Below are 22,206 nucleotides of genomic sequence, written 5' to 3'. Positions count from 1 at the left end.
CACCCAGGACCACGCTAGCACAATACTGCGAGTGGGTAGGGCTGTCATCTTGATAGGCAAGAGGGCGGAGCCGGGCTGGACTAGGGGGAAAGCAGGGTTGGATTCCGGCTCCTGGAGGATGGGACTTGTGCGTGACAGTCCGGTCGGTGTCTGATAGGCAAGGGCCTTTTCAGGCGGGCCAATCAGCGCGAGGGGCGGGGTCTGCGTGGCGCCGTCGGCCCGCGTCCGGCACTGCCCAGTGTGGCTGTGGCGCCGCCCGCCTCGGACGCCTGCTACCGCCGCCTCTCTGCTCTCCGTCGCCTGTCGTCCGCCGCCTGCCGCCAGCAGCCATGAGCGCGCCCGGCCCTGGTGTAGTCTGCTATCCTCTAGATTAGTGCTCTCCGCTGCGACCGTCCACAGTATGGAGTCGCCCGCCGCGAGCCCGCCGGCCAGCTTGCCTCAGACCAAAGGTAGGCGCTCCCGCCCTTCCGCGCGGCCCGAGCCACACTCAGTTCGAGCCCGTCCGGGATACTGGACTCCCTTCCGGGCCGGGCATGGGCACCGGCACTCCAGCCCAGGGCTGGGTCCAGCCCAAGCCCGGAACCTCACGGGACCTCATTGGAATCCGGATCTAAGGCCGTGGGACTGCACCCAGGCAGGACCTCTTTCTCTTTACCCTGCTCCAAGTCTGGAGCCTCCACCGGGAACTCCTTGTTTAGGCTTCCGGGCTGCATCCTGGACCCAAACGGGATTTTACTGATCCCTGCTAGAGGGTCCTTGGGCTGCACCAGCCCCTCAGGCCAGGCTCCTGGATTGTGTCCAGGTTGGAATTTACTCTCCTCTGGGCCCCAGGGCTGTTGTTCCCAATGCCGGAAACCTGCCTAGTCTTGAACTCAGAACTCCTCCTCCAACTCCATCCTTGTGAGTCCTCCTTGGCCCATGCCTTTCTGGTCTGCACAGTGGCCGCCTGCGCTCCTCCCTGGGGCTGTCTCTAGAACTTCCTGGCGTCTCCGCCTCGCAGCTCAGCCCAAGCTACCTGCTGCTCGTTGACTCAGTTGCAGTCCTTCTGACTGCGCTTTTAGGAGCCGACCTCCTCCTGCACTTAGTGTTTCTTGGTCGGCTGCTTTCAGAGCTGCTGTTTGGTACTTGGGTTAGCTGCTGAGCCGGGAGCTAACTGTACAAGTCTGGGACTTGTCTTCTCCAAGTAACTAACTGGCTTTCCTGGAAATTTCTGTGAGGTGGCAGTGGTGCTGCGTGGGTTGCAGCAGCAGCTGCATTTGTCATGGGAAGTGAGGGGGACCAGACTTGGAAGGCAATGAGTGCTTTTTTTTTTCCAGGAAGAGAGCAAGATATAATTTTTCTTTGACTTGTCAGAGACTAAGTAGGTTGGGCTGCAGAAAAGAGAGTACAAACTGCACCTACAGCTGTGAATGGGTTGACCCTCATCATTCTGAACCTGCTCCTGCCTCTCCTGGCCAGTCTCTTGACATGTCTGGGCCTTATTAATGACCCGGATATCAGGGGTGTGAGGTGAGATTGAATGGAGAATGGTTTGAAGCAAGCATGGGCAAGATGATCAGAAGCCCAGCCCAGCACCCAACACACAGTAGGCACAAGGGGAAAAAGTTGCTGCACATCCTTGGCTGTTTCCAGCTTTTCTTGTTGGAAAGGCTTAGCCCTGTGGGGTCAGGGACCCGCTTTGGATCGCAACTGCAAAGTGCAGATGACAGGAATGGTGGGCACTTAGAGGGTGCTTGGGCAGTGGTGGCCTTCTATCCTTCTGACCTAAGGAACCTCGACCTTAGAAGTCCTGGTGCTGGGCAGGCTGTCCTGGGCAGGCGGGGGCCTTTTCAGTCCCCTGCAGCTGGCTTCCATGGCTGTGCAGGAGCCCAGTGGGCGGGGTAATTGCATCTTACATAAGTGGGAGGCCAGATCCCTGACCATTGCCCAACTTCTGTGAGTAACTAGGGAGGCACTTGTTGGGGGAGGAGGCTGGGGAGGGACTTGCTGTGCAGACCTCGTGGAACTTGAGAACCAGGAAATTAGATGCTGCTCCACTCAGGAAGGGTTTGGAAGCAGTATTTGTTTTGGAGGCGGTGCAGCTCTTCCAGGCGAGAGATACCTCCCCAAAATAGAGGTTGCAGTTGTAGATTACTAGGAGAGAGATTGTGGGTGACAAAGCAAAGCACTGGATCGGGGGTACTGTTGACCCTCATGTGCTGGGTGACTTGAGTCCTGGCACAGGACTCTCTGGGTCTTTTTTTCTGAGAGGGCCAGTATAAATTTGCAGATTGTAGGTTAGATAACATGATATTGGGTGGGTGGGTGGAGGTCAGACTCTCTCCAGTGCCAAGATCCTTGTAGCCTTTTAACGGTCTGGAGACATCTGTGGTTGGCAGAGTGACAATATCCATGCAACAAAACTCTCGAGTTGTCACTTACCAGGCTTTTTGCCACATGCTATACATTGTCTTGTTTGTTCCCCGTAGCCCCATTTGCCCATTAACAGAGGCTCAGGGACACTAACCATTTACAGAAGCTACACAGTGATGGACAGAGTGTGGCTACAGCAGGACTCTAAGATGATCTCCCCAGTGCTCCTTCCATCTTAATCCTAATCCTAATCCTATGAGGTGCTTAGGGGGACAGTGGGACACTGGCATCCTGGCCATCACCCTCCTGGCCACCTGACCTGGAGGCCTGTTGAAGCAGAGGACCACCTATTATGCATGCAGTCTTTAGCAGTGGGTGCTTCCTCCAGTATAACCCTGCAACAGATGCAAAGGTGCAGGTGAAGGCCATGGTGAGTCTGTACCAGTATGGACCGTGGCAGGAACTCTTTGCAGAAGACTTAAAAAAAATACACTTATATATGTTTGTATAGATACATGCATGCCACAGCATAGCACATGTATGGAGGTCTCTCTGGAAGTCAGAATACACTTTGTGGGAGTCAGTTCTCTTGTTTAGCCATGTGGATCAACCTTCCACCATGTAGGTTTCGGGCATGGAACTTAGGTCATCAGGTTTGATAGTAAGTACCCTACCTGCTGAGCCATCTTGCCAGCCTGTTTGCTGAGGACTTTGAACAGAGCAGGGAGTGGTAGCACCTGACCTTTGGTGGGGAATTTTATCTGTGAACTTCCCACTGGACAGTTGACAGCCTGTCCTTTGTGCCCAAGCCTGGGAAGTTCTCCCCAAATGTGACGGGCCCATAGGTCCCTCAGCTTTGTTGACTCCTGCCTCCTTGCTCATTAGTGGGCCACTGGTTGTGGTGAGAGGCCAAGGGCAGTTGATACAGGGCACATGTGCCCAGGGTGGTCAGGGGAACCCTGTATGTATTGTTAGGGATGGCCTTTGGTACTCTGTTGGGATGTTATCTCTGGAGCTCATTGGTGGCTGGCACCTCTGGCAGCCCAGCGAGGTAAATGGAGCCCTGAATGTCTTGTCCTGGCCCTGCCTGCTATAGTTATAGCTTTCCTCCTGTCCTGGGAGTTGGAAAGACTAGAGGGTGGCACCTTGGGGACTTCCCCCAGTCCTAGTGTGACGCACAGGAAACTCTCTATCAGCCAGCCTGTGGCTCAGGGCCTGAAGGCAGTAAAGTTCCCAGTCAGCCTGTGTGGGGAGAGGCAGCCAGGCTTCCGGTGGGTGAGTCAGCATCCAGCGCCTGCTGACTCACCACAGGCATGCCAGTCACTGCCTATAGCTTAAGGGGGCAATGCCCAGCTGGCAGTGGTAGGAGTTACATACCTGGCCCTGTAGGCCGCCCCTGGCCCTGAACTGGACACTACAGGTGGTCTGTTCTTGGGCTGGGCTGGGATTCTGGGCAGGTCCTCCTGTCCCGTCCAGAAACTTCCTCTGTTAGGTAAACGACTCTTGCTTCCTCTTGCTCACCGCTTAGGAGTAGGTGGCAGCTGCTGTTGTGCTCCCCTGGCCCAGGGAACAGGGCCTGGGGAAAGCCAGGAGTAGTGGCCTTGCAGGGTCAGCCAGTTTGAACTGCCTGGAGTCAGACATTGAACAAATTGTATCTGGTACATTCATGATACTTTGTGTAGATTTCAGTTTCGTGGATCTGGCCCATCTTTCAGTGAAGCCAAAGGTCTCCTCCCTCCCCCCTCCCCCCCCAGCAAAATGAGCCTATATGGATGCAGATAACCTTATCCAGTGGCCAGGTGTCAGGCTCTGGTCATTGCACCTATAATGCACCTAGGATCTAGTCCTGACTCCATTCCTCTCCTGGGCAAATGGCATGTTCTCTTTGACTCTCAGTCTTCTTCAGCAGAGGGAGGAAGCATCTCTCCCCTCCAGGGTGGTAGTAAAGATGGGAGATAGTGTTTCCCAAACAGATGGCATCTGTTATTATTTAATTGGTGGGATTGTGGCTGCTTTTCATTGGGAGGTGAACAAATAGCCTTTGATGATGTACACATAGGATCTGTGACACAGACTTGCTATGCTCTGGGACAGTGTTTCTCAACCTTCCTAATGCTGTGACCCTTTAATACAGTTCCTCATGATGTGGTGGCCCCAACCATAAAATTATTTTCATTGCTATTTTATAATCATAATTTTGCTACTGTTATTAATTATAACATAAATATCTGTGTTTTCTGATGCTTTTAAGGGACCCCATGAAAGCGTCATTTGACCCCTGAAGGGGTCTCGGCCCGCAGGTTGAGAACCTCTGCTCTAGTCTATCTTTCTCCTCTTCTTCCTAAGCTGCAACTGTAGGCTGCTATTTCTGCCTGGGCATCCTGAGGAAATTAAGAAGGGATTACAGAACCGAGGTGCTTGGGTGTTTCTGCAGTCTGTCCCTGTCACTCAGCTTTGTTGTCCAGTGTCATTGAAAGGATAAGTGGGGGAAGCTTGGGAAGTGTGGGACTGACCTCAGGGTAGAAGCTTCTGGGCTAGTTTCTTAGGGCTTAGGATTTCAGGTGCCAGCCTGGGGAGTACAGGGCTCATTCTGAATTCCCTCGTACCTCCCCTTGATTCTTTCCATGTTGCACATATCTGTCAGACCTGTGTGCTCGGCAGCCCTTGTAGACGTTTCATCCCCATTTCACTTAAAGAACAGAGACAATGCTCTTTCTTACTAGGGCACATAGACAAGCCTAGCCATCCTTGGCCCTGGGAGAGTCAACAGCTTCCTACCATGACCTTTCTTCCTGCCTGCTGGATTGCGTGTCTTGGCTGAGCTGCAGTTCTAGGGCTGCCCTGATTTCTCAGGGATGCTGTGTCCAGCAGCACCCACAGCTAGTCCCCATCCCTGAGTGACTCAGCTGGACCCTCCTTCCATGGACAGGTCCAGGGTGAAGCCTACTCTGTGACCTCTCTTAGTTAAGCTTCCTTTTCTTCCCTTGCTCTTCCCCACTTTCCCTTTCCTCCCCATCTCCCCAGCACTGCTCATTTTTCTTTTCTTTTCTTCTTCTTCTCTTCTTCCTCCTTTTTTTTTGATGTAATTAAGTCTCATAAAACCATTCCTGGTTTTATGTGGTGTTGGGGATCAAACTCAGGGTCTCTGGGGATTCAGTCCAGGATCTAATGAATGATAGGAAAGCACTCTACCAATTAAGCTACATTCCCAGCCCCTTCGTTTGTTTTTAAAATTTGAGTTTGCTAGCTTTCCATTGGTGGAGGCAAGGGGATCAGAAGTTCAATGTTGCAGGTAGGCATGGTGGTACATACCTTTAATTTTAGCTCTTAGGAGTCAGAGGACCCTGTCTCAAAAAGAAAAATTCAGTGCTATTCTCAGCTGTATAATATACAGTGAGTTCTTACATGGGACTGCCTCAAAATACATAGATAAATAAAATTGAGCTTTGGCGTGCCCAAGGTGTGTTTAGCTCTCTGTCCTACTAAGGCGAGGCTGCAACCACACAGGATACAGGGCAGCCTGGACTCCGGGGCTGTGGACTACAGGAAAACCCTGATGAGAATGGGAGGAAGCTGAAGTCAGCTGGCTAGGATCACAATACTTCTTCACTCTTGGCTTTGGCTTCATTTGTTCTGGGACCTCAGTGGAAGGGAAGTTCAGTGTGCTGGCTGATGAGGGTGCTGGTTTACGACAGCTCAGAGTCTATAGGGGTGAGTGTTTTTCTGGCTGCCCCAGCTTGTATAGTACCTACCTGTGTGGCTACATGGACAACCTTGGTATTGGTCAGCTGCATCACTGTAAATGTCACCAAGTTCAGGAGCTTGTCTTGAGTCAGCAAGTGTGCAGTAACAGGCCAGGCCCCTTGGGGACAGGGCCACAAAGGGCCCTGTATATTAGCCTTAGGATTGGGCATAATCAAGAGGTTGGTTGTGTTGGGGGGAACCAAGGGCCAGTACTTTGGCCTGGATCATGATAACTCAATGAATTGCCATGGGAGTGGGAGTAGGATTGGGTGGATTGCCAGAGGCATGATTTCTAGCTGAAGGGAAATGGGGCATTTTGACAACCTCCAGGATGATGGGTCCCACCTAGTGTGGTGCGGTTAGAGGAGAAAGACTCTTGCTCATGCTGACCTGTGAAGCCAGTACTGGGCCCTGGAATTGGTAGGATCTGTGCCCTTGCAGCCATAGTCTCTTCCCTTTCCTATCTGTGGTTGACCATGCTGCCATGCCCAGAGGTTCTGGCTCAGTCATTCTATGGCTACCCCAACCAATATCAGGTTCTCAGCTGACCTCCAGGCACTTGAAGCTGGCACAGTTTAGCTACCAAGGGGAAGCTGCTTACCAGAGTCCACCCTTCTTTTTGGACCGCAGTTTTCCCTGTTCAGTTGTGGGTGGCCTTATTTATTCTCTAAAACGCTGCTGGATGAAGATGGCCAGCTGAGTGGGAAGGTGGGACACCTTGCTTCTGACACTTAAGCATCAATATTAGCTCCCAGTTTCGTTGGCTTAGTTGCCCAGGCCCAGGACTTCTCGAAACCAGATGCCATATTAAGCACTGGTGGTAGGGGTGGGGAAGGTTAAGGCATAAATGTAAATGTCACTTTTAAAATTGAAAATGGTGGGGTGGGACTTACTGTCTTATGGTGCAGGGCCCTCTCTAAGTGGCATGCTCTCAGGCGATCCCTGCTGATAGTTGGATGTTGGAGCAAGCCAGCCTGGTCAGGATCATATCCATACCCCACCAGATGCTACAATGACCTTTGTCAAGCCATCTCTCCTCGTCACCTGACTTGTATAATGGATCAGTGAAAAACTTTCCCTCATGGAGCCATGTAAAAGGGGGTATAACGTGGGTGGTAGCCTCAGATAGCTCCCTCTTATCCTCTGTTGGGCACTTCAGGGTCCTGGGAGGTCTGCCAGTCCTCTATACATCGTACTGAGAGGGCATAATCATTTGCCTAAGAGTGTATAGTGGAGAAATGACAGAAGAACAGTTGAACCCAGCCTCTTGGCTCCAGAGTGGCCTGTCTGGGAAAGTGTCTGTGACATGTGGCAGTAGAGGCCGGGAGGTCTCATGGATGGCAAGGGGACTAAGTTGCAGCCATTAACTGGCAGGTTCAGGTACTAGACTAGATGGAGTGGAAGACAGAGAGACTAGTATATTCAAAGAGAATAATGGAAAGCAAGGTGGTTCATTTAGGGAGGTGCGAGGGGGACAGTGGGTCAGGTGGGAGGAGATGGGGCCAGAAATCACCCTCATCTGTGGGTGCTTTGATGTCAGTGGTAGAATCTCGGGTTAGCGGTTGAATCCTTGCCTCAGTTTCTTCACTTCTTTCCCGAGGAGCTGCTGTGAGGTTGGAGTGAGCTACGTAGATGCCTGGCACTAGGCTGGCCTGCACAAAGGACCCTGCGATCCTGGCAGACTTGTGGTTTGCTCATGGTGGCCAAGAGCCTCTGTTTGTTGTGGTGACAGTCACCACCTTGGGCCACACCTGGGTAGCCCCAGGCTGCCTGACCATCTGGGCCCAGCCCTGACTTTGGCATTGGATAGTGCCAGTGGTGTCTGGTGGCTTGGGGCCTGTTTCTGGACTGTCTCCATGGTGGCCTTGCCCATTCCCTCTGACAGCTGGCATAGCTGCACCAGTAGCTCAGGTCACTCCTGACATAGGCTGCTGGTCCTGTAGGGTAGTTGGCTGTGTGCTGCCCAGCCCAGGAAGTTAAGAGGAGCTCACCACCATACCCAGCAGCAGGTGTGGACATGACCTTGGCAGATGGGGCAGTTGAGGCCTGGCAGAGGGCACCTCTCATAATACCTCCCAGTCCACTGCAGGAGACACAGGAGAACAGAAGGTGGAGATGACATGGGTGGGTAGGACTATGAGCTCCACTTAGGCAAGTTTGCCAGGGCTGGGGGTCAGGCTGTGGCTCTGTGTGTTCCAGGCAGACTTGCACATTTTATTACAGAACACTTTATATTTTGGTTGCAAAGATCCTCATTTCAGGAATGAAAACTAGATAGTACAGGCCAAAGTGTAAAGAGATAACTTGCACACATGCCCGTCTGGGTACTTGCAGAGTGAGCTATGTAGCAGCTGCCTAACTCCGCCCCTAGCACATGTAGCCAGAGGTCATACCTGGCAAAGATTTGGACCCACAGGTGCATGAGACCCAGGGCCTGTCCCCCCAGCACAGGGAGACACCCCCTCCCCAAGGAGTCTGCAGTGAGTCCAGCTGCCCATCTTGTCCTGGTCAGTGCTTTTGAGAGTCACCCAGACTGCCCTGAACACCAGGCCTTACTGCCTGAGTCACATCCCAAGCTCTGGATTGTGTGTGGCTACGACCGGCTCTGCCAGAATCTGGCTTAGACATGGCTTCAGAGTCCGGGGTCTCCTGGGCAGGTGGTGGCAGTTTGCAGGAAGCTTCTGTGAAGGCAGGCATTTGGTCAGTGCTGGTCTGTCCTGTGTGACATTGAGGAGACTTGTTGCATCTTTCTTTCTTATCCTGCTTTTCCCTGAAGTTTTCTCCCTGTTTGGGGTTCAGTGCCTCTACTGTCTGGAGAAGCTGATGCCGAGAGAGTTAGTGCTTGCTGCCAGTGGTGGGCGCTGAGCCCTGTGTGGGCGATGGAGATCCTGGGGTAGTCCATTCAGGCTGTGCACCAGGCCAAGCCCCCAATGCCCCAGTGGGTGTCTGTTCTGGCGTGAGGCTCACAGAATGGAAGTACAGTGAGCAGGAGCCTGAATGGAGCTTAATCTCAGTCACTCCCTCACCAAGGTTGATCCTAGTGGAAGAAGAAAGGACACCGTGTTGTTACAAAGTCCCACTGAGCAGGCAGCTTCTGCGACAGGAATCTGAGAGGACGGTACATTCCCCAGAGGCCATGCAGGAAGGCTCCACCTGTGCTTTCTTTCAAACCTCGCTCTGACTTAGAGGTGGCATCTTCTGTGCTTCATTTGGTTTCCCTTTTTGTACCCCAGTTTCCTCTATTATAAGGATACCAGTTGTCCTGGAAGAGCACTTACATACCTGGCAGGCACAAAGCTCAAGGTTTCACCCCCCACATACTTCTGTGTATGCACATGTGCACACACAGACACACTCACCAGTCCTGCCACATTGGATTAGGGCCAACTCTAATGACTTCATTTTGATTTAATTAACTCTGTAAAAAAAAAAAACCTATTCTCCAAATAAGGTCACATTCTTGGGTTCTGGGTGTCAAGACTTCAACATCTAAGTTTTGAAAGACACAGCTCAGCCCATAACAGAGACCTAGGACATGAGCTTTTGTGTGGTTGGGAACATTGGTACTGGGCAGACTACATTCCATTCCTGGTGGTAAGAGGCCTGGAAACTCATGCATAATTGAGTATTTGAGTGTGTGTGTCTTATAGGCACAGCTGTCTGGTGCCTCCCAGCTGCAGGGCAACTCCTAGGAGGGTGGGGCTTGGTTTTGCCATTGTGGTAGGGAGAAAGCCTGAGCCTGACCCGCAGCCTGAGTGAGACCATGCTCTGTATACTTCAAGGCTCTGAAGCTCCTCTTGGCCTGTCTCTTGGGTATCTATGTCTGGAAGGACAGGTAGTGAAGACCAGGGGCCTGAATCACCTCCCTCCCCAGCTTTGCCCAGCCCAGGACTAAGAGTTGACCAGATCCCCGTTTTCTCTCCACTTCAGGAAAATCCAAGAGGAAAAAGGATTTACGGATAGCCTGTGTGTGCAAGCCACCTGTGCCCAACCCCACGTGAGTCTGCCTTAAGTTTCTCACTCTGTTCAGACTTGGAGAAACTTCTGAAGGAGGTCAGGAGTGCAAGAAGCAGGGACGTGGGGGTCGGAGGTGGGTGAGAGAGCTGTTTCTTCTCATCCTGTCCTTGGTGGCTCCAGTGGAGACTCGGGAGCATTGGCTGTTTGCTCTATGCCTTCCTTCCCAGTCCTTTTCTTGGGGGCTCTGTCAGGGTCGCCTGGCAACACCATTGCACGTATACCTAGTAGACATTTAATAATAAGTGAAATGAGGTGACTGTAAGCTGCCTCCAATACCAGACTACATTTCAGCCTCATACCCTATTGTTTCTTCTCCCAGAGAAGCTTATGGATCTGCTTTCTCCACAGACCTCCCCGGAACCTGGACTCCCGGACCTTCATCACTATCGGAGACAGAGTAGGTGACTGGACCCTGGGAGGCCTCCTACTTTATCCCACAGTGCCAGTGAGAGGTGGCCATGGGTGCTAGACAGAGCTGGGCTCTGGGGAAGAGCTTCTTTGCTGACTTGCTGGTTGTGGCCCTGGGCCACTTGCCCTTAGACCTCCCATCTGGGTGGAGTAAATTCCACCTGCCTTCTAGGGCTGTGGGGAGCCCAGAACTGCCTACCTCAGAGGGTGGGTTATGAGTCTTTCACTTCTGTATCACCTGCAAACAGCATGTTGGACATGCAGGTGTCTGGGCCCCCAGACCTCAGGTCAGACCCTAGTCTCTGTATTGTTCATTCCTCCGAGTGCCTCAGAGAACTGCCTGCCATTGAGAAGCCTGACTTGGGGATATGTACCAGGGCAAAGCATGCTGGGAGCCTCTTCTTGGCAGATCCTACCTACCCAACCCCTGTCAGTGCCCAGTGTCCTGTTAGTCTGATTGCATAATCCCACGTGTCTCATTCAGGGCAGGGAACTCACCGAAAGGCTCAGTAGATGATGGACTGATGTCTCCCTCTGCCGAGATGTGTCTGAAAGAGGGAACGGCTTCTCTCAGTTTCCAAGTCTTTGGTTTTGAACCCTTTTTATAGAGGCCAGCGGCAGGCTCCGATTGGCTAAGTGATTTCCACAGGGTTGCACAGCATGACACATAGCAGCTTCAGGCTTAGATCTGATTAGATTGTCCTCTGCTCCTTTTTTCTGGGTGAGGGAGAAGAGCTAGTCTCCAACTTGATGCTCACTGATCACCCTTTCTCTTTGCCTCTTAAGAACTTTGAGGTGGAGGCTGATGACTTGGTGACCATCTCAGAGCTGGGCCGTGGAGCCTACGGGGTGGTGGAAAAGGTGCGGCATGCTCAGAGTGGCACCATCATGGCTGTAAAGGTAAGAAGGGCTTCCTTACCTGGAGTAGCACTTAAGGAGGCATGGACTGAGCTGCAGGTTGACTACCTACCTTGTGGCCCTGTCCCTTGCTGTCATCACCAGCGTTGAGGCAGAACTGCTCAGACCAGGCCAAGCCATGAATCCCCAGGGCTCCGGGACCTCATGGACTAGGTAAGGGGTGCAGCCTACACGTGACTCTGACACGCTTCCCTCCCGCAGCGCATCCGGGCCACTGTGAACTCACAGGAGCAGAAGCGCCTGCTCATGGACCTAGACATCAACATGCGCACGGTCGACTGCTTCTACACTGTCACCTTCTATGGCGCCCTCTTCAGAGAGGTAAGAGCCTCCCTCTGTCTCTGCCCAACTCTTGCCAGCCATTGCTGCCCTGCCACTCCTGTTGTATGCCGAGAGGAGAGACACACTGAGCTCCCTGCCACCAGAGGCAGGCTTGGGAGCCAGGCTCTCCTGTTCCTGGCTAACTCTGTGCCTCAGTTTCCTTGTCCGAAGATGAAGCAGGTGTTTGAGCAGGTCTCTTCAGGTTGTGGTCAGGGTCCTGGTCTGGGGCCTGGCACTCAGTAGCAGCTGAGACTTATGTTTGTGGCTGTTTGCTTTCTGCTAGCACCTGAGTGGGCATGCAGGGTGAGCCCCAAGGGGGAAGTACTGTGGAGGGATGAGGATCTGGGCTAGATTCTAGATTGGAGGACTGGAGGCTGAGGCAAGGTCTAAGATCTAGACCATAGAGCTTATCAAGACCATGGAGCTGCCCCCTGAGCCAGCTGGAGGCATACAGTGTTGGGAACAGTGTGAGGTGAGCTGCTAGGATGGATCAGAGCTTCCTGTGGTGAACTACTGTCTTGGAGCTCTTGAGTGGTCTGTGATGTTTCTCCTCCTTGGCTTTCCTTCTGGACCTCTCTCAAGTCCCAGTGGTGGCTCAGACCCCACTTTGTGCATCTCTTGTGGTGGGCTGACTCCCCTCACCCCCTCCCCCCCCCCCCCCCCCCGGTGCAAGCATCAGCCAGCTCTGGGCTCAGGAGGTCCAGGACTGGAGGCCTGGACCTCCCCTGGAGGCCATCCCAAGGCTATGCAGGTTTTCTCTGGGGAGAAGAGAAGTCATTTGCCAGTGAAGAAATTTGGTTCTTGTCCCTTTGTATCTTGACTTGAAAGTCTCAGTATGTACTAGCCTCCTTCTCTGGGAACACTATTGCAATAGGGCACAGGGGAGGAAACTAGGGCTGTGTGGTGGACTGCATGGTGTGGGGCCAGAAAGGCAGGCAGGGGTGGTGAGGGGCTCAGGAACATCTGAGGTGTATGTGCGAGTGAGGGGTTTATCATGTCCCTTCTAGGTGAAGGCTAGACCTGGTGCTCAAAGCCATGCTGTTCAGGGCTGGGGAGGCCACTGGGATCCTGTAGATTGTCCAGGGCTGGGTAGCATTGGTGGACCAGCTAAGCACTGGGTGTTCTCTTAGGGAGATGTGTGGATCTGCATGGAGCTCATGGACACTTCCCTGGACAAGTTCTACCGGAAGGTGCTGGACAAGAACATGACAATTCCAGAGGACATCCTAGGCGAGATCGCTGTGTCTGTGAGTGACCTGGCTCTGCCCAGCATGCACAGAACCTTCTGTCTGACCGAGTCTTGGCAGAACAGCCATTCCCTGAAGGCTCAGTACTCCTGAAGACTTGGAGAACCTTACCGGAGGGGCCCCAAGCTGGAACTCCTTAGGCTTGGCCACTCCCTGCCTCCAAGACTGAATGTAGTCCTCAGGTCCCCGCCCATTTTGAAGAGTCTTACTAAGACCCCTCATGTCAGCTCTCAGAGGTCCAGGCTGCCTAGGGAAATGCTGCCTTCTGAGTCTGCTCTTTCTAGATGAGCGCAACAACTCTTGTTTGAGCATTGCTACAGCTGGGGAGGGGAACTAGAATCAAGGATGTCCTTTAATCCTGTTTGCACCTGGAAGCGTTTAAGCCATCCCATGCCTCCAGCCCCTCTCTTTCCTTGTCCCCAGAGGTAGCTCTACTAGGGGAATGAGAGAAACCTGGGAACCTGATAAATCTTAGTGATGGCCCTTGGGTAGCACTACTTGGGATTTGTGGAGTGAGGGGAAGGATAGGAAGCTGTCAAGTCTGTCCTTGACAGGGCAGGAGCTGGGTGAAGGGGCTGGGACGTGTTTAGAGGGGATGAGGTTTGCTGCTTTGTTTTCATTGGTGTTACCTGGGATAACAACAGTCCTGCCTCTCCCACCCCAATTCAGATCGTGCGGGCCCTGGAGCACCTGCACAGCAAGCTGTCTGTGATCCACAGAGGTCAGTCCGCCTGCACTGAGGCTCAGGGAGGGGCAGGCTGAGATTATACCTGGTGGGGCATGGGACACTTTTGCATTTGGGTCTGCTGTGCTTAACAGGAGGAACTAACTGGATCCCCACTCTTCCTGGGCTCCATTGCCCACTTATCACTCATATGTACAGTTCATGTGCTGTGAAACATGTAGATTGTGGCATGTCACTCTGGGATTCTGATACAAGCTCTTTCTTATTACCCCCCCGGGCCCCTTCCCCCCCACCATCTTGAGCTTTTCTGGGCTCTTTTTGCCCTTGTGGCCACTAGTCTGTTTTTTCCCCTTCAGGGTTATAGTTATTAAGATCAGTCTCCTGCCTGGTAGTGGTTGCACACACCTTTAATCCCAGCACTTGGGAGGCAGAGGCAGGTGTAACTCTGAGTTCAAGGTCAGTCTGATCTACAGAGTAAGTTCCAGAACAGCAAAGACTGTTACAGAAAGAAACCCTTTTTCAAAAAACCAAAACCAAAACACAAACAAAACAAAACAAAAACATAGCCTCCCATTAACTTGGTTGCATCGCACTTAGAAAATGAAGGAGGCCATATAGACGTTGATGCCCAGTGCCCACCCCAGTTCTATCCTCAAGTTATCATTGTTGATCCTTTGGCATGCAACCTTCCTGTCCTTTTCTGTGCATCTTTGTCTTTACACATCCACAATGACCTTTGCTTGGAGGGTCTTGCTTCCTATGAGGCAGGGATAGGACTCCTCATTTGCACACACAGACCCACCCTCACACCTTCACCTACCCTATTGATCACCGTCTTCTGCTTGATAGATTTGTGTCTAGAAGGTGATGTGCATGAGTAGCCCCTGGGTGGTGTCTCCAGAGCTCTGATGTACAGGCTGAAGTACATTCTGATCCCTTGTTTAGCTTGATGGGGCCTGGTGCTGCACATCTCCCTGCCTCTGTTTCCTTGTCCTCTCCTTGGGGCATTGGGTGACCTGCTGCTGGACCACAGGGCACTGAAGGGGCAGCATCTCACTTGGCATAGGCTGAGAAAGGTATGCTCCACTTGTAGATGTGAAGCCGTCCAACGTCCTCATCAACAAGGAGGGGCATGTGAAGATGTGCGACTTTGGCATCAGTGGCTACCTGGTGGACTCTGTGGCAAAGACAATGGATGCTGGCTGCAAGCCTTACATGGCTGTAAGTGGGGGCATCCTGGCTAGGTGGAGGACAGAACAAGATTCTGCTTCTATGTAGTGGGCAGGATTTTTCCAGCTGTACCTGCCATAGGGACCCTGCCACCATTTACCTGCACTCCAAGATCCTTGTTTGGATGAACTTAGAGTCTGTAGAACCTGTAATTCCTGTTGTGAGGAAGGCAGGTTCCTTAGGACTGGGGGCCTGGTGGGAAGGCAGGGATTGGGTCTGGCTCTTGCTGGCCTATATCATGTGGGCAGGGGAACCTAATGACATTCAATTTTTTAGTAGAAGAGGAAAGGTCTAACGGAGGGGGCCTTGGCTAGTTGGGTGTTCAAGCCCTCTAGTTTCTCTTGCAGCCTGAGAGGATCAACCCTGAGCTGAATCAGAAGGGCTACAATGTCAAGTCTGATGTCTGGAGCCTTGGCATCACTATGGTACTGTTTGGGCTGGGTGCAGCAATTGCTGGTCCAGTGGGGTGGGATGTGTCTGTGTTGGGGTCCCTGGGCTCCAAGTCATTTAAATCCCAGAAGAAAGAGTTGTTTTTAGTGTCGGGGGGGGGGGGGGGACACCATCAAACATTCCTATTTGGGTAAGAGGATATTTGGAAGTTATAGTACGCCTTTCCTGATGGCTCAGTTTAACCATCATGACTGTTCTCTGTATTCTGTGATGTCAGCCTTTTACCTAGAGCCATTGGTAGTTCATGAAATCCCAGCCGATGCTAAGTTTAGTTCTTGACATGCAAGTGATTTCCAGGTCACAAAGGTAAGCTCTTAGCTGGGCATGGCAGCACCCTCCTCTGATGTGATTCCTGTGGTAGCAGCACCCTTCTGTAATGTGATGCTTTGGAAGGCAGAGGCAGGAGATTATCCTCAACTTCATAGTGAATTTGAAGGACCCTGTCTCAATACCCTTCCCAACCCTAAAAAAGAAAAAAATAATAATTGAGGCCCCCCAGTACACACACCTGTTGCTATAGGGTCTGGTTGTATTTCTCCAGGCTCAGTAGAGTGGGTGAGGCTCTGGATCCTGGCTTTGTGGAGATTGAAAAGATCTTTGGCTTGGAGGGGAGGGGCAGGGGCCAGCCCATTAGGATGGAGTTGAACCAGATAATTCTGAGTCCAGGTGTAGGGATGGACCTCTGCCTTCTTGACCTGCCTGGCAGAGAGCTCTAATTGACCTTTTGATGCGATAAAACACGATGACTAAAAGCAACTTGGGGAGGAAAGGGTTTATTTTGGCTTATAGCTTTCAGGTTATACCCCTTCACTGAGGGAAATCAGGACAGGAACCTGGAGGCAGGAACTGAATGAAGCAGAAGCCATGGAGGAACACTGCTTACTGGCTTGCTGCTCCAGGCTCGCTGAGCCTGTTTTGTTATATCAGCTAGGACCACCAGTCCAGAGGTTGAGTTGAATCCCTACAGTGAGTGGGGCCTCCCCCATCAATCATCAGTCAAGAAAATGCACAGGCTTGCTTACAGGCCAGTCTGGCAGGGGCCTTTTCTCAAGTGAGGTTCCCCTCTTCTCAAATGACTCCAGCTTGTACCGAACTGACATAAAATTAGCCAGCACGATGTTAGAATGAAGCTGAATTCTTTGAAGATAGGTACACTTCTCTACTGCACATGTGTGGAAAAATGCCCTGGTACCTTAGTTCTTGATACAGCAAGAACAATCTATCTGCTGTTGTGATAACCTTTAGCAAAGAGACTTTCTGACTGTCAGGAGTCACAGGTACCAAGATATGCTGCCCATGTTCTTGGTTCCCTCCTGTCTAATTGTTTTGAGATGTCCCAGATTGAGCTCGTGACATTTGGATGAGACATTTTGTCATTTTTAAAGAGGCTTTATGTTGACGGTCGGGATCAAAGTTTCACAGTAGCTTTTCAGGCTGCAGAAATAGGAGCAAGGCTTGGGCTGTCTTCTAGGTTTTCTAGAACCTCTTCCTCCAGGGCCACCACTCATGTTTATCTTCAGCCCAACATTTCCACTTAAAATGCTGCTGTCCTTGGAACAGTCACCCCCCCACCCCCCGTTCAGTGGGCTCTGGCCTCGGGAGCTCTAGGCACACACATATATGTTTCAGAACACACGTTTTCTGTGTATGTTATCAGACATTCAGCTGTTACAGGGGGCTCCCTCCTGGGGGTGGTGGGTCTTTTTCTAAATAATTTCCTGTGATAGGTGACTGCCTTATGCATCTTTGTGCTGAGGTAGTTTTATTATTTTCTAAGCTCTTTAAAAGAGATCATCAGACCTTTTCTAAAGATGGTTGAGGCCCAGGTTCTGGTATTTTGGTTTGGTATGTGTGCACCACTGAGCTTTCTCTTGTAGTCTGCAGAAAGCCCGCTGTAGATTCTGGAAACGCTGAGGCAGTTTTGAGTCTGCATGGCTCTGTCCTGTGGACAGACATACAGGTGACACACACTCCCCTCTCACCATGGTCTTCTCATGTTGGCTGGAAAGGCCTGGAGATGGACAGGAAAGTCCCTTCCTGGCTTAGTTTTTAGTGCTCCATTTGGTACCAGTTACATTTGTTTGAGTGGTGTCTCTTCCATTTCTTATGGTGACTACAGCCTGCCGTACTAATCAGGAAGTATTCATGCAGGAGAGTCTGCTATACTCTGTTGTCCCCTCTAGTATAAACAACAGCTGGGTAGGTGGCCCTGAATACTCAAACATCTGTGTTGGGGAAGTGTTGGAGAGGGAGTAGCTGGGCCAGTAGGCCTTGGACTTGACACAATGAGGTACTCTGCTGACTGCTGCCTTGTGGGAAGGTGTCCATTGCTGTCCTGCCTCATGTCTGGAACCCAAGTTGTTAGATAAAATCTTCCAATTTTAGATTGTTTGAAAAGACAGTGGTAGTCAAACCTAGTCTAGCCCAGGGTTAGACTTAGTCTGAGCTAGCTCTGCTAACCTTGTCAGAGGAGCTTAGCACTGGCATCCCAGTACTTGGCCTACTGCTAGATGTGAGGGCAGTCAGGGACAGCACAACTGGCCTGGGGTACTGGTGAAGGATGGCCAGGTCCCTTCCACTTCATGCTTCTGGATACAAAGTTTGGGTCATCTGATGTCTGGAGCCCGTTGTCTCTGCTATCCCTACTGCAGATCGAGATGGCCATTCTGCGATTCCCTTATGAGTCTTGGGGGACACCGTTTCAGCAGCTGAAGCAGGTGGTGGAGGAACCATCCCCGCAGCTCCCAGCTGACCAGTTCTCCCCTGAGTTTGTGGACTTCACTAGCCAGTGGTGAGTGCCTGGGCTCTGTCCTCTCCTCCTGTGTGAAGTAAACCCTTGAACCACATGATATCAAAAGTTAGGAAGTGGTGACAGCCCCAGCGTGAGAAAAACCTGAGTCCCAGCAGGAGGTTTCATTTAGACTTCCCTGAGAAGGATGAACCAGGAATAGTGTGTATGTGATTATATATTATGGAAGAATACAGTGCATAATGAAATTTGCATTTATTGGTGCCTAGAAGTTTTTATCAAATTACAGAATGTTCGTGGAAGCTTTATAAAAATCATGTTTAAAGTTATAAAAGAATTTAAAAAAGCAATTATACAGACCATGTTCTCTAACCATAATTAAATAACCACATGGAAAGTAAAAGTAGATTCTTGTAAATGACTCTGGGAATACTAAAGAGATTTAGAAAATATGTTTTTAAGAAAAATCTAGTGAGGGCAAACCAATATTTGTATGTTGTGGGCCAGGAGGTGCTCAGAGAACAAGACAAAGCCTCTCACTAGAAAACAAGAAAAACTGAAAGCAGATGAGTTCAGTAGCAAGGCTGATTGATTGGTCTGACCCTTTCTGATTGGACCTTCATACTCCAGAACCATTGATTGACGTCTTCCCTTCTGATAAAGGATCATTTAGTATGTGGTCATTAAGCAGAACATGTCAGGGTTGGTATCATGGATGTAGTCTGGATCAGTATGGAGACAACTAGACTCCCAAGAGGCAGGGAAATTTGCTGCCAAGACTGTAGTTTGGACCCATGGACCCCAAGCCACTTTGCGAGACCCCCAGACAGTCTCACTCCTTCTCTGAGCCCCAGGAGTGTGCCGCTTTAATGGGGGCAAGCCCAGCCTGTCTAGATTCGCTGCTTCCTCCGTGTGAGCCTGGCTTCACTGCCCTCTTTCCTAGCCTAAGGAAGAACCCCGCGGAGCGCATGAGCTACCTGGAGCTGATGGTGAGTGCACCTGCCCGCTGGGCTTTGTAGTGGCTGGGTAGGGCTATGGAAGAGGGCTGAGTCTGCGGGTGGAGCGGTAGCCCTAGTCTTTTGCATACACTTTGTGTAGTTTCGCCTTTGCTCACGCGCACAACCCAGACCTTGTAGAAGGTGCTCAGCGCTGTGACAGTAGGGCAGAGGAGTCAGTGTGGCCTTGGAGAACGCTTCCTAGAGGAGATCCTTTTGAACTGAGCCTGGAAGGGCAGATACGTGCTTTTGCTGGTGAAGGAAGGTGGAGGGTCTGGTAGAGCAGAGGCCCCGTACCCTTAAGGAAAGAGATGCTTGTGTGGTGGGAGGGCTACTGCAGGAGCTGGCCAGGCAGGAGAAGCATGCCGGGGTGGATCAGGCTTGCGTGGGGGGGGGCCTCCCTTTATACCTGCTCCTGCACCCCTTCACCCCCAGAAATTATGCCTCTGTTTCCTACCAGGAACACCCTTTCTTCACCTTGCACAAAACGAAGAAGACAGACATTGCTGCCTTTGTGAAGGAGATCCTGGGAGAGGATTCATAGAGACTGGCCCAGGCCCAGGACCCCATTGGTCTGCCAGCATCCCATACCCCTCTGCTGGGGCAGCACTTCCCTACAGCCATAAGCTACTGCCATTCTGGTCCTGGGCATTCCAGGAGGAATTGGGGTTGTTCCTGTCTGGCTCGGCAACTAGCTCTTCCAAGTGCCAAAGAATCAGACCTCAGGGGGCTCCTAGCCAGGCCCATATGGGCCCCACAGTGCCTCTGCTGTCGCTGCTCCCAGAGTCTCAGGCCTCCAACCAAAGGATGAATTTGGAGAGGTCCTTGGACCCCTCCCCCTCTGCAGATGCTGTTGCCTCTTGTAGAGGAGGCAGCTGGTGCTTCTGTGGACAGGCCATAGCCTTGGTTCTGTCCTGGATGCTACCCAGGTTGTATATATATTTTAAATCACAACTGAATGGACTTTGTACACTGGCCTGGATCAGGGATATCTCTATCCTGTCTCGGGTGCTGAGGACACACTATGGGGATGAGCCATGTGAATCCCCTAAAGACTTTCCTGGCCTTCACCCAGCACTGGCCAGTGGTCTCTTGGGGGTACACTGACCTAGCTCCTAGCCTCCACCTCTAATGGTATCTGCCTTTATTTTTAAACTATTATCCTTGTTGCCTTTTGCTTTATGGGTGTCGCTGGTTTTTCTTGCATGGTTTGAAGCTGGTCACTTAACCCTAGGTACCAGCAGTATCACAGCTACCCCTGTGCTCAGACTGGAGTCTATAGGATGGCTCAAGCTCTTTGCACAAGGCCACCGGCTCTCCAAGTGTGACCAGCTCATTGGAGCTAATAGGTTTACTTTGGTGGTGTTTTTAACAAAAAAAGGAAGAAAATATATTTTTGTGAAGAAAGACCTGCCTATCCCAGCCTTTCCCTGGGCAGGAACCTATTGCTGTTTTAATTAAAAAACAAACCAAAAAACTGTGTGAGACTGACTTTGGCAAGCCTGCTCTTTCTTGGGGAGTTGTGGGGCCCTAGGCAGAATCCTTATTCTGGGAGTGTGGCAGCACAGCGTGACTGGAGCCTGGAGGCTGCCAACCCACCGGGACCTTACACTTGCCTGGCCACAAGCCATAGGAGGACACAGGTTCCTAGGCTCTGTGGTGAGGTGCTTCATGCCATGGCCACCCAGGCTAGATCTCATAGAGGCTACCTGACCACTACCAACAAAGTCTGCAGATAGCCAGAGGTAGAGAGAGGCTGGGTAGGAAGTGGCAGGTTCCACATTGATTGCACTATGTTGTCTCAGTTTACAGATGAGAAAATGTGCCCAGAGAGCCCCCCACACTTACTCAAAGCCAGCTGAGGCTCAGGCAGGTAGTGGTGCCTAGAGGAAGGCTTTGAGGATGCTGCTTGGCATAAAGCCCTTCCTAAGGCAGTGTAACCCTGTCCTCGAAATATGGACTAGGACAGAGGCCACCCACAGGCCCTCTCCTCCTGTAAGGAGGGATGTGTGTGGTCTTAGGCACTGGGTGTTCAGGTGCTTGGTTAAAGTACTTGTGTCCATACACTATTCTTTGGGGGGTCATCGGAATCTGGTGGCTTCTCCCAGCTTGACAAACGGTCCTTATTGTCCTCTGGAGGGTTAGTGCTGGGGATGGAGTCATGTGCTCATGCCCAAGCCAGAAGACTGGAGTGTGTCTTCAGGCATAGGTGGACCATGGGGAGAGTCGGCACATCGCACATCGCAAAGGTGAGGGCGGGGCCTTGGTGTCTCTGGGAGAGCACAGGATCTCATGGGACCCTCCACCACCACTCTTCACTGGCCTCTGCAGTGACTTCCCTGGTCCAGCTTTCATAGCTTGATGGAGCCTCCTGCCTTTAGACAAAAGGTTAGTTCTCATCCCAGAGGTCTGCATGGGTCACCCCATCCGATTTTCCAGTCACTGCCTTAGGGTGGCCTTACCGGACTGCCATGACTTAAAAGAGTGGCCTACTAGGCTCAGCGTCATTAGGACAGATGTGACCCGCCACTGTGAGAGAAAACTGCCAACCCCTAAGGGGACTTTGTTAACTTTTGTTGAATAATGAACGAGAATATCATGGTTGTGTGTATGAAGTAGTGAGCGCCCCCAGGATAAAGCAGGCGTGCTTTTGGGCTCGCGCATGCGCAGGTCCTTCCTTGCAGTAGTCCGTGTAGGGCGCGGCCGGATCGCATTTCCCTGGCCACCAGGAGGCGGCAGAGCCTCGACCTTGTCCAGCCCGTCTAGGCTCTGTAGGTTCTTCACGGTGCTTGCCAAGCTCAGCGTAACTGATGGAGGGCAATCTGCAGGCGCCGGGTCTGCAGCTGGCAAACCATTCGGCTTCTAGAGGGCAGCGCTTTAAAGAGCTCAGCGGCCGACCAAACAGGCTCTGCAAAGCAGATAAAAATTTGCAAGCCTCTGTGAGCTTCCAGGGGATTTACTAGTTTACTAAGCACTTAACAGTTTGCCTGCTGAAATCTGGCTAGTACCTCATAGTAGTATATTTATTCCTCTAGAGCATATCGTACTGCAAATAGTGGTTTTGGTCTCTTTACATTTGGAAACCTTTAG

The 22,206-nt window shown here is 51.6% G+C and overlaps 1 protein-coding gene across 1 annotated transcript; it reads left to right on the top strand.

Annotated features, from left to right (window-relative positions):
* The first annotated feature begins 225 nt into the window (after positions 1-225).
* Positions 226-20,424, top strand: Map2k3 (mitogen-activated protein kinase kinase 3). Its single transcript, XM_038328308.1, has 12 exons — positions 226-449; positions 10,027-10,093; positions 10,462-10,510; positions 11,308-11,421; positions 11,641-11,760; positions 12,891-13,007; positions 13,677-13,728; positions 14,786-14,913; positions 15,270-15,347; positions 18,024-18,163; positions 19,065-19,110; positions 19,577-20,424. Exons 1-12 carry the CDS (start codon positions 401-403, stop codon positions 19,658-19,660), a joined length of 1,044 nt encoding a protein of 347 aa, XP_038184236.1. The 5' UTR covers positions 226-400; the 3' UTR covers positions 19,661-20,424.
* The last annotated feature ends 1,782 nt before the right edge of the window (positions 20,425-22,206 follow it).

The sequence above is a fragment of the Arvicola amphibius genome, chromosome 4 (assembly GCF_903992535.2).
Source record: "Arvicola amphibius chromosome 4, mArvAmp1.2, whole genome shotgun sequence".
NCBI classification, from domain to species: Eukaryota; Metazoa; Chordata; class Mammalia; order Rodentia; family Cricetidae; genus Arvicola; species Arvicola amphibius.
This window is presented reverse-complemented; position numbering and strand designations above follow the sequence as displayed.

What these genes read in the sequence shown, in the direction of transcription:
- Map2k3 (XM_038328308.1), top strand. Translation starts at nt 401, where the DNA reads ATGGAGTCGCCCGCCGCGAGCCCGCCGGCCAGCTTGCCTCAGACCAAA. An exon ending in GCTGTCTGTGATCCACAGAG is followed by an intron (nt 13,729 to 14,785) that starts GTCAGTCCGCCT and finishes CTCCACTTGTAG; the next exon opens with ATGTGAAGCCGTCCAACGTC. An exon ending in GGAGCCTTGGCATCACTATG is followed by an intron (nt 15,348 to 18,023) that starts GTACTGTTTGGG and finishes TCCCTACTGCAG; the next exon opens with ATCGAGATGGCCATTCTGCG.